The 12724-nt window shown below is 40.0% G+C and overlaps 1 protein-coding gene across 1 annotated transcript in view; it reads right to left on the bottom strand.

Annotated features, from left to right (window-relative positions):
- CTSC (cathepsin C) overlaps positions 1-12724 on the bottom strand; it is a 51066-nt gene that overhangs the window by 18265 nt on the left and 20077 nt on the right. The window contains exon 3 of the mRNA XM_003254513.3: positions 662-828. Coding sequence (XP_003254561.2) covers positions 662-828 — 167 coding nt within the window. The remainder of the gene's footprint in view (positions 1-661; positions 829-12724) is intronic.

Raw genomic sequence — 12724 nt, 5'->3', positions numbered from 1 at the left:
GGGCCGCAATCCAATATGACGGATGTCCTTATAAGAAGAGGATGTTAGGACAGTCAGAAAAGACTGTTTAGGGGCTCAGTAAGCAAGCAGACATCTGCAAGCCAAAGAGCGTGGCCTTGGAAGAAACCAGACCTGACAACACCTCAATCTTGGACTTCTAGCCTCCAAAACTGTGAAAAAACAACCTTCCTTAAGCCACCCAGTCTGTGGTACTTTGTTATGGCAGCCCTCGCAAACCAACAGGCTGCATAAATACTAAGAACTTTGATTTCAGTTATTTATGGTCTTGTTTAAAAGTTGCCCAATTAGTATCACCTACACTTGTTGCAGCATAAACATACGTGTCTACTTGTATCATGCAACATGTTATTACATGGCAACAAGCAAAATGGCTTTTCTTTATTAATAATTTGCAATTCTGTGGTCCATTACATGATTTCATTTAAAGTAATCATTGGTCCATTACTTTTGGAATACTTTGAAAAAATACTCTCAATAATATTGGTCAATTTATTTTTCCAGTAAGGTTTTACATAGCATGCCTAATATTTCTAAGCCAAAGATACTTTGTATAATCAAACTAAAATTCCAAAAATGTACACACATATTCATATATACTATAAAACAAAACTAAACGTATGTCTCACTTGTAGCAACTCACTTTTCCTGAGAATTCTTAAGGTGTGCTGTGGTCACATACACATTCTCAGAGGCAGTTCCCACCTTCTTTCCGGTGAAACAAGCCCAGTTCCGGCCCAACACATCATGCACCCACCCAGTCATTGTCTCGTTGCAGTAAGTGGTCACCTTGCTGCCCTCTTCTTTATACTGCAAACAAATAAGGGAAAAGAAAACCAAGTAAAATCTGTCTTCAAATTTCAGGTCCATTTCCATGGCTCTCATTCACAGTAAATGTGCCCCTTTTCACCCTGTGCCAGTCAAAAACTTCACCCCCAGAGGTTACACTCTAAGAATTTTTCTAGAAAAAGAAGAGATACAAACTTTTCTGTGGTTAGCATTGTTGGCCACCAAACAAAATGTATATAACAAAACACTTCCAGGAATGAAGGCCAAGGGAAACAAAACAAAACAAAACAAAAAACAAAGAAAACAGAGCATCTGGCATATTCAAGGCATTTTTCAAAAGTGACTTCACGATCCTTACAAGACTATGAGGATGCAGATGATAATAACCACATTTTACCAAGGACAAAAGGAGCTCAGCTCAGAGATAAGGAGCTCCTACCAAGGCAACAGGGCTGTTAAGTGGCAGAAACAGAATTCTCCTCAGTCTATCACACTACAATTTTCCACTGAGACAAGGGCCACACTAGGAAACTACAAGAACAAATGATGAACTTTTTTTTTTTCCAGGGATGGAGTCTTGCTGTGTCGCCCAGGCTGGAGTGCAGTGGTGTGATCTTGGCTCACTGCAACTTGCACCTCCCAGGTTCAAGCGATTCTCTTGCCTCAACCTCCCGAGTAGCTGGGATTAAAGGTGCTCGCCACCACGCCTGGCTAATTTTTGTATTTTTTAGTAGAGACGGGGTTTTGCCATGTTGGCCAGGCTGGTCTTGAACTCCAGACAAGTGATCCACCCGCCTCTGCCTCCCAAAGTGCTGAGATTACAGGTGTGAGCCACAGTGAAACAGAATCCTTTTTTTCTGTCAATCTCTCAATTTATTAGCATATTCTGATCATGAAGGGGCTAAAGTAACCGGAGTATTAAATATATTCTTTACACTTTATTTCACTAATATGGCCTTTTGTCTTATTTCAGTGTTAGAACTGAAAAATAACTATTATTTTTAACAGATCCAGGATTTGAACTAAGATGCCCTGGCTCCAGAGCCTAGTCGCCCTCATGTTAGAATATCTCCTCATGGAGGCGGGGCACATGATCCAGGATGACTGTGTAGCATGTGAGAGACAGAAAGGGAAAATGCCGTGCTAAATTTCTGAGGAGAGACTTGGGCACAGACAATTTCAGGCTCTGACTTAATTTAATAGAAAAGACTATTTGTAGAACCTTGGGCAAGATTTTACTAGGCTTTAGTTCTCTCGCCTATAAAATAAGGAAAGTAGAAAAAAATATCCTCGAAGGTATAAACATTCTGGGATTCCATGATCAAATGCAGGGTTTGGTAAACACTTCGTATAATGGCCAGACAGCAAAGACCATTAGGCTTTGCAGGCCACTTAGTTCTCGTGCAACTGTTCAACTCTGCCCTTGTAGCAAAAAAGCCGTCAAAAGCAAGACTCAAACAAATTGGCACAGGGGTCAACTATGTTTCTATAAAACTTTTATTTACAAAACAGACAGTAGGGTGGTTTTGGCTCCAGAGGGTGTAGTTTGTGGACTCCTGCTCTACTCTAATACACATTATTTCACTTGTTTGTGGAGGGTGGCAAACTTCTTTTTCAAGGACTAGATAGTAAATATTTTAGGCTTGCAGGCTAGAAAACCTCAGTCACAACTACTCAACCTAAAAGGTGCAAAGGGAATACATAAATGAGTGAGCTAGGCTGTGTTCCAATAAAACTTTACTTACAAAAAGAGGTTTGTAGTTTGCCAATCCCCAGTTTAGAGAAATGTGTGGGCTAAACTACACTTAAAGTTAAAATTACCTTATTGCATGACTCTCTGAATTCAAATCATATTTAGGGGAAGAGTTAAAAATGTATGGCTTTAGAATCCAGAAAAACTGGACTCGAATCGTGGGAATCACCACTCACTATGTTATATAGCACAGGAAAAGTTACTCTGGGCTACTCATGTCCACATCTTGCTTTTATCTTTGGTGATATTCATGATACTCTATTTTTTTCAGACAAGAGTCTCACTCTGTTGCCCAGGCTAGAGTACACTGGCGAGATCTCGGCTCACTGCAACCTCTGCCTCCCAGGTTCAAGCGATTCTCCTGCCTCAGCCTCCTGAGTAGCTGGGACTACAGGCGTGTGCTACCAGGCCTGGCTAATTTTTGTATTTTTAGTAGAGATGGGGTTTCACCATGTTGGCCAGGCTGGTCTCAAACTCCTGACCTGAGGTGATCTGCCTCCTTCAGCCTCCCAAAGTGCTGGGATTACAGGTGTGAGCCACTGTACCCCGCTGGTCGTTCATGATATTCTGAAGCCCATATGTCTACTTCTAGTGAAGAATGGCTTCACCAGCATGAGTTCAGTTCCCAACTACTCAAGTCCCTGCTAAAACCCAACTCAAGATGATGACCATGGAAACAAAGTCCAGGACATTGTTGGGCAGCAATATGAGAGGGTGTGTTGTGTGAAAAGGTTAATAAAATTTTATACAAACTATGTAAAACTTCTACTTTGGTAGATCAAAAATGGTCTAACGTGGTAACTTTATAGGATGCAACCTAAACTCCATAAAGTTGTACTATGTATTTCTCTCTGGCACTGGCTCTTGATCCTACTCTCTTCCCCTTGGTTGCATGCTGGTAAGGCAGGCCAGGTAGGGTTAGGCCGATGCTCCCTCCCACCTCTGCCGTTTGAGGAAGCAGTCTGACAGTGTTTCCAGAGTTCTTAAGAGCTACTTTTATAGATATTGTCTGTCACACATACACAAACAAAATGCTACACACAGGAAGACATTCACTGCAGTATAACACAAGTTAAAAATAAAATAGAATGTCCTAGAAAATGTCCAAATTTAAAAAGTATTAAGTAAACAATTTATTCAAAGGAATAATGTGTAACATTTTATGATAAACCTGAGTTCTATAGGAAAGGAGTGAGCAAACTAAAATTGGAGAAGGCTGCCTATTTCTATAAATGTAGTTTTACTGGAGAACAGCATGCCCGTTCATTTATACATTTTCTATGGCTACTTTTGTGCCACAATGGCAGAGATTTCATACTTTATATTGTACAGATTACTCATAAATCTTACAGGTTCAAGAGAACACAGAAATGCTATAGTCTTGGGGGACAAAAAAAGACCTAAGGAGGTGGTAGAACTAGAACTAAGCATCCTACCCAATGCCATCCTCCATTTCTTCCTACAATTTGTTTTCTCACAAAGAGCCAGAGAGGTAAACAATTACTAAAATCACTTTGACGGGAGATACCCAGAAATGACAGAAAAGGCTTTTTTTAAACCCAAAGGGCTTCCACCTATATTATTTGAGCCTCATGATAATCTCTTTGGGATAAAATTTCTTTCTAATGAAGAAAAGGTGACCTTGCAAAATTAAATGGAGAGGAAAGGATTCAAATACAGGTTTACATGTCACAAAGGTCATTGCTTTATCCATTGTATTCTCTAGAAAAAAAAAAAAATGTTGCAGAGGATTAACTGACTCATGAGTCAGGTTCAAATTGTTGCCCAACGCCTTTAAAGGGCTGCCTAAAATTCCTAGCAGTCCTCATAGGTGTTTTCCCACTATTCAGGTACCCATGTTGCTTGGCTCTTTCAGTCTTTTTACCATTCCTGCCTACGGTTTTTGATGCAGAACAGAAAGAAAGAATAATGCCTTCAGGCCTAGACTGCCTAGACTGCTCTGCCACTTATTGGCTGTGTGATCCTGAGCAAGTCACTTTCCTCTCTGTACTTTCAGTTTCCTCATCTTTAAAACAGGAGCAATAGCCTCATTGCTTTAATCCCAGTACAGTGGCTCATGCCTTTAATCCCAGCACTTTGGAAGGCCGAGGTTGGGGGATCACTTGAGGCCAGGTGTTTTGAGGTTACAGTGAGCAATGATCCAGCCACTGAACTCCGGCCTGGACAACAGAATCGGATCCATTCTCTAAATAAATAAATAAATAAATAAATAAAGGATAATTACAGACTCTATCTCATGGGCTGTGTTTTATGTATACTAACTCATTTATTTTTCACGATAGTCTACCAGGTTGTTCTTTCCACAAAAACATAACTATGACAACAGGATTTTTGTTTATTCAGTACCTAGAAAACTATCGGGCACTAGGAAGTAATTAATTACGAAATGAGTGAATAAATGAATAACAGAAGAGGAAGAACAACAAATGTCAAGTCCTATTTCAACAGTTAACAAGGCACTGAGAATAGGTAAGTTTATAATTAACAGAGGTGTGCTGATGCCAATATATCACAATGTCTGACAGTCCAAATCACAGTATTATTTCAGAAGTGCAAATGTTCCTCTTCAAAGCTGCTTCCCTATCTATAAATTTAGGTTGACCTAGAAGTTCCAAAAATTTCCCTTCAAGCTTTCTAATTGCAAATCCTTACATCTGTGGTTGTCTTAATTTTTTTTTTTTCAACATGGAGTCTTGTTCTGTCAGGATGGAGTGCAGTGGCATGATCTCAGCTCACTGCAACCTCCGTCTCCCGAGTTCAAGCAATTCTGCTGCCTCAGCCTCCTGAGTAGCTGGGATTACAGGCATGCGTCGCCACACCCGGCTAATTTTTGTATTTTTAGTACAGACAGGGTTTCACCAAATTGGCCAGGCTGGTCTTGAACTCCTGACCTCAGGTGATCCGTCTGCCTTGGCCTCCCAAAGTGCTGGGATTACAGGCATGATCCACCATGCCCAGCCTTCTTATTTAATATTCATAAAGCCAGTAATTCTTAATATAGACACACTCTTTATTTATATAAGAGTAATCCTAAAAAACTACAACTTTGTTTTTGTTGTTATAACTTAAACCCTACACATTCCATTAAATTGATGGAATTATTTTCCCTTTTAAAATTGTATTTTATACTATTCTGTAGTCTTCACAATCTGAAATAATGTCTCAATTTTAGAACCTGAAATTATTCTGTAAAAGGAGAGAGCTGCAATGCCACTCTGCACGACAACAACTTAGTAGAAGACAGGCATTTACCAGTGGGGAAGCCAAGTATGCAGTACCTTAAGGAGGACCATCCACTGTACCCCTGTGATTTTCTTGATTTGAATGTTTTCGGGGTATGTCATTTTTCCTGTGAAATACTTCTTTTGTGATTTCTGACGTATCACCAATTAAGAAGTTGAAGTTTTGACCCTGCTATCCAGCTTGAAATGCAGCCAAAAAATTTTTCTGAGGGTTTTCACTTATATAAACATCAATCTCTGAAGACTGCCTTGCACAGATGAGATAATTTAAGTTTCCATTCATTTATGCCAATTTCTACTGCAACAAATAGATAATTTCCTAAAATCTGAAGATCAAGCCCTAGTATTTAAGTTTAGAAAACTATTATGATTCAATAACTATCCATTTGCTTCTTCAAAATTAAGTTGCCACACATTCTCAAAATACCCCTTCTTCAATTTCCCACTCATTTTATCAGCTATCCAATTAGATCTACCTAGTCATAGGGAAATTTTGGAATTGAAGTTATTTTTGGGAACTGAAGTTATTTATCTTGGATCTTTTACTTGACTGCTTTTTGACACTGAGGAAAGTGAAAAAAAAAATTCCTTAAACCTGTTCTGCTGTTTTCCTGATTAATAATATACTTAGCCAATGTCTGAATACTACTTTACATAACACACTTGGCTAGAAGACAGAGGCAGTTTCGTAAAGTGGACTACGCCCTTTAAATCCAGTTCCATCACTTATCATTTATGTAACCTTGAGCAAGTCACAGCTAGTGAGCCTCAATTACTTCATCTGAAAGTAGGAATGATATCTATAACTGATACTACTTTACTGGACTGCTATGAAAGATATAGATGAAATTGAAGTTGGAAGAGTTAAAAAGTTATAAAACATTAAACAAGTGACTATACTAACATTACCATCGTTACCACATGAAGGATACTTCATCCATGCCTTCATAGAACTTATATTCTATCCAAAACTGCCAACTGGGCAGCGGACACTGGGACCTATCCTTTCAACCAGTGGTTTCCAGTGGAACATTGGAAACAAAGTATTCTAACTCCCATATATATTTCTAACATAAAAATACAATTGGCTGGGCGCAGTGGCTCATGCCTGTAATCCCAACACTTTAGGAGGCTGAGGCAGGTGGATCACCTGAAGTTGGGATTTTGAGACCAGCCTCGCCAACATGGTGAAACCTTGTCTCTACTAATAATACAAAAATTAGCTGGCATGGTGGCACATGCCTGTAATCCCAGCTGCTTCAGAGGATGAGGCAGAAGAATCATTTGAACCCGGGAGGTGGAGATTGCAGTGAGCTGCAACCATGTGCCATCGCACTCCAGCCTTGGCGAAAAGAGCGAAACTCGGGCTCAAAAAAACCAAAAACAAAAACAAACAAACAAACAAACAAAAATTAATTAAATTGAAAACTTCCACTATTATTTAATATACGAAACAACATTGGTGTGCCCATCAGATCCAATATCAGATGTTCATCTGTTACGTACAGTGTGCTAGTAAGTCCCTACAAGATGGTTAAGGCACAGCATATTCCCTTTTTCACATCTGCTTGCTTAAATTGACTTGAGCATCTTATCTGAATTAATCAGGCTAACACTCATAAAATGAACAAGTAGTTTAAAATATACTTGCAAAGAAACAAGGATTTGCAAATACTAATGATGCAAACATAAGAAAATGGCAAAGTTTATAATTACCCTATTCTGACTTTTGTCAAACATGTTGAAAGAAGTTTTTAAAAACAGATGTTTTGAAATGATTCCATCACTATAATATTCTTTTTAGTCCTAGTCATCAATAAAGCAAATGTTTCAGTTAAAATTTGTCTATTAAAATTGTCATCCCTAATACCAATTGGTAATTATTCTGAAGCTGTGACACTTTCATACTTTTAACAAAAACGTATCAAAATCTACTGAAATTCTGTAAGATTTTAAAACACATCAGAAAATTTTGTTTCCAAATGTTGAAAATTTACAGTCATGAAAATAATCAGTAACAGGGACTCTAACATTACTTTTGGCAACCAAATCATAATAATGAAGAATCTTTTACATTATTTTCAAATGATATCTTCTTGAAATACATTTTGGGTAGGGTACAATTTTATGACATTAATCAAGTATTACTTAATTGCTTAATATTTCACATTTTATAACAAATATAGTAGTACAGTGATACATTATATATAATTTTCAAAATGTACCTATAGATAATTTAGAATACATCATAAAAAATTTAGACATCTGGAGCCAAGATGGCCGAATAGGAACAGCTCCGGTCTCCAGCTCCCAGCCCGAGCGACACAGAAGACTGGTGATTTCTGCATTTCTGCTTGAGGTACCAGTTTCATCTCACTAGGGAGTGCCAAACAGTGGGTGCAGGACAGTCGGTGAGGGGCACTGTGCGCGAGCCGAAGCAGGGCGAGGCACTACCTCACTCGGGAAGCGCAAGGGGTCAGGGAATTCCCTTTCCTAGTCAAAGAAAGGGGTAACAGACAGCACCTGGAAAATCGGGTCAGTCCCACCCTCATACTGCGCTTCCCCAACGGGCCTGGAAAACGGCACACTAGGAGATTGTGTCCCGCACCTGGCTCAGAGGGTCCTATGCCCACGGAGTCTTGCTGATTGCTAGCACAGCAGTCTGAGATCAAACTGCAAGGCCACAGCGAGGCTGGGGGAGGGGCGCCCGCCATTGCCCAGGCTTGCTTAGGTAAACAAAGCAGCCAGGAAGCTCCAACTGGGTGGAGCCCACCACAGCTCAAGGAGGCCTGCCTGCCTCTGTAGGCTCCACTTCTGGGGGCAGGGCACAGACAAACAAAAAGTCAGCAGGAATCTCCAGAGACAAATGTCCCTGTCTGACTGACAGCTTTGAAGAGAGTAGTGGTTCTCCCAGCACCCAGCTGGAGATCTGAGAACGGACAGACTGCCTCCTAAAGTGGGTCCCTCACCCCTGAGCAGCCTAACTGGGAGGCATCCCCCTAGTAGGGACAGACTGACACCTCACTCGGCCAGGTACTCCTCTGAGACAAAACTTCCAGAGGAACTATCAGACAGCTGAATTTGTGGTCTCACGAAAATCCGCTGTTCTGCAGCCACCGCTGCTGACACCCAGCCAAACAGGGTCTGGAGTGGACCTCTAGTAAACTCCAACAGACCTGCAGCTGAGGGGCCTGTCTGGTAGAAGGAAAACTAACAAACAGAAAGGACATCCACACCAAAAACCCATCTGTACATCACCATCATCAAAGACCAAAGGTAGATAAAATGGCAAAGATGGGGAAAAAACAGAGCAGAAAAACTGGAAACTCTAAAAAGCAGAGCACCTCTCCTCCTCCAAAGGAACACAGTTCCTCACCAGCAACGGAACAAAGCTGGATGGAGGATGACTTTGATGAGTTGAGAGAAGAAGGCTTCAGACGATCAAACTACTCTGAGCTATGGGAGGAAATTCAAAACAATAGCAAAGAAGTTAAAAACTTTGAAAAAAAATTAGAAGAATGGATAACTAGAATAACCAATGGAGAGAAGGGCTTAAAGGAGATGATGGAGCTGAAAGCCAAGTTTCGAGAACTACGTGAAGATTGCAGAAGCCTCAGTAGCAGATGCGATCAACTGGAAGAAAGGGTATAGCTGATGGAAGATGAAATGAATGAAATGAAGCGAGAAGGGAAGTCTAGAGAAAAAAGAATAAAAAGAAACAAACAAAGCCTCCAAGAAATTTGGGACTATGTGAAACGACCAAACCTACGTCTGATTGGTGTACCTGAAAATGACGGGGAGAATGGAACCAAGTTGGAAAACACTCTGCAAGATATTATCCAGGAGAACTTCCCCAATCTAGCAAGGCAGGCCAACATTCAGATTCAGGAAATACAGAGAACGCCACAAAGATACTCCTCGAGAAGAGCAACTCCAAGACACATAATTGTCAGATTCACCAAAGTTGAAATGAAGGAAAAAATGTTAAGGGCAGCCAGAGAGAAAGGTCAGGTTACCCACAAAGGGAAGCCCATCAGACTAACAGCTGATCTCTCAGCAGAAACTCTACAAGCCAGAAGAGAGTGGGGGCCGATATTCAACATTCTTAAAGAAAAGAATTTTCAACCCAGAATTTCCTATCCAGCCAAACTAAGCTTCATAAGTGAAGGAGAAATAAAATACTTTACAGACAAGCAAACGCTGAGTGATTTTGTCACCACCAGGCCTGCCCTAAAAGAGCTCCTGAAGGAAGCACTAAACATGGAAAGGAACAACCGGCACCAGCCACTGCAAAATCATGCCAAATTGTAAAGACCATCGAGGCTAGGAAGAAACTGCATCAACTAATGAGCAAAATAACCAACTAACATCATAATGACAGGATCAGATTCACACATAACAATATTAACTTTAAATGTAAATGGACTAAATGCTCCAATTAAAAGACACAGACTGGCAAACTGGATAAGGAGTCAGGACCCATCAGTGTGCTGTATTCAGGAAACCCATCTCACGTGCAGAGACACACATAGACTCAAAATAAAGGGATGGAGGAAGATCTATCAAGCAAATGGGAAACAAAAAAAGGCAGGGGTTGCAATCCTAGTCTCTGATAAAATAGACTTTAAACCAACAAAGATCAAAAGAGACAAAGAAGGCCATTACATAATGGTAAAGGGATCAATTCAACAAGAAGAGCTAACTATCCTAAATATATATGCACCCAACACAGGAGCACCCAGATTCATAAAGCAAGTCCTGAGTGACCTAAAAAGGGACTTAAACTCCCACACAATAATAATGGGAGATTTTAACACCCCACTGTCAACATTAGACAGATCATCGAGACAGAAAGTTAACAAGGATATCCAGGAATTGAACTCAGCTCTAAACAAAGTGGACCTAATAGACATCTACAGAACTCTCCACCCCAAATCAACAGAATATACATTTTTTTCAGCACCACACCACACCTATTCCAAAATTGACCACATAGTTGGAAGTAAAGCTCTCCTCAGCAAATGTAAAAGAACAGAAATTATAACAAACTGTCTCTCAGACCACAGTGCAATCTAACTAGAACTCAGGATTAAAAAACTCACTCAAAACCGCTCAACTACATGGAAACTGAACAACCTGCTCCTGAATGACTACTGGGTACATAATGAAATGAAGGCAGAAATAAAGATGTTCTTTGAAACCAACGAGAACAAAGACACAACATACCAGAATCTCTGGGACACATTCAAAGCAGTGTGCAGAGGGAAATTTATAGCACTAAATGCCCACAAGAGAAAGCAGGAAAGATCCAAAATTGACACCCTAACATCACAATTAAAAGAACTAGAAAAGCAAGAGCAAACACATGCAAAAGCTAGCAGAAGGCTAGAAATAACTAAAATCAGAGCAGAACTGAAGGAAATAGAGACACAAAAAACCCTTCAAAAAATTAATGAATCCAGGAGCTGGTTTTTTGAGAAGATCAACAAAATTGATAGACCAATAGCAAGACTAATAAAGAAGAAAAGAGAGAAGAATCAAATAGATGCAATAAAAAATGAAAAAGGGGATATCACCACTGATCCCACAGAAATACAATCTACCATCAGAGAATACTACAAACACCTCTATGCAAATAAACTAGAAAATCTAGAAGAAATGGATAAATTCCTCGACAAATACACCCTCCCAAGACTAAATCAGGAAGAAGTCGAATCTCTGAATAGACCAATAACAGGTTCTGAAATTGTGGCAATAATCTATAGCTTACCAACCAAAAAGAATCCAGGACCTGATGGATTCACAGCTGAATTCTACCAGAGATACAAGGAGGAACTGGTACCATTCCTTCTGAAACTATTCCAATCGATAGAAAAAGAGGGAATCCTCCCTAACACATTCTATGAAGCCAGCATCATCCTCATACCAAAGCCAGGCAGAGACACAACCAAAAAAGAGAATTTTAGACCAATATCCTTGGTGAACATTGATGCAAAAATCCTCAATAAAATACTGGCAAACCGAATCCAGCAGCACATCAAAAAGCTTATCCACCATGATCAAGTGGGCTTCATCCCTGGGATGCAAGGCTGGTTCAACATACGCAAATCAATAAATGTAATCCAGCATATAAACAGAACCAAAGACAAAAACCACATGATTATCTCAATAGATGCAGAAAAGGCCTTTGACAAAATTCAACAACCCTTCATGCTAAAAACTCTCAATAAATTAGGTATTGATGGGACGTATCTCAAAATAATAAGAGCTATATATGACAAACCCACAGCCAATATCATACTGAATTGGCAAAAACTGGAAGCATTCCCTCTGAAAACTGGCACAAGACAGGGATGCCCTCTCTCACCGCTCCTATTCAACATAGTGCTGGAAGTTCTGGCCAGGGCAATCAGGCAGGAGAAGGAAATAAAGGGTATTCAATTAGGAAAAGAGGAAGTCAAACTGTCCTTGTTTGCAGATGACATGATTGTATATCTAGAAAACCCCATTGTCTCAGCCCAAAATCTCCTTAAGCTGATTAGCAACTTCAGCAAAGTCTCAGGATACAAAATCAATGTACAAAAATCACAAGCATTCTTGTACACCAATCACAGACAAACAGAGAGCCAAATCATGAGTGAACTCCCATTCACAATTGCTTCAAAGAGGATAAAATACCTAGGAATCCAACTTACAAGGGAGGTGAAGGACCTCTTCAAGGAGAACTACAAACCACTGCTCAATGAAATAAAAGAGGATACAAACAAATGGAAGAACATTCCACGCTCATGGGTTGGAAGAATCAATATCGTGAAAATGGCCATACTGCCCAAGGTAATGTATAGATTCAATGCCATCCCCATCAAGCTACCAATGACTTTCTTCACAGAATTGGAAAAAA

This window comes from Nomascus leucogenys, chromosome 15, assembly GCF_006542625.1.
Source record: "Nomascus leucogenys isolate Asia chromosome 15, Asia_NLE_v1, whole genome shotgun sequence".
Taxonomy (NCBI): Eukaryota; Metazoa; Chordata; class Mammalia; order Primates; family Hylobatidae; genus Nomascus; species Nomascus leucogenys.
This window is presented reverse-complemented; position numbering and strand designations above follow the sequence as displayed.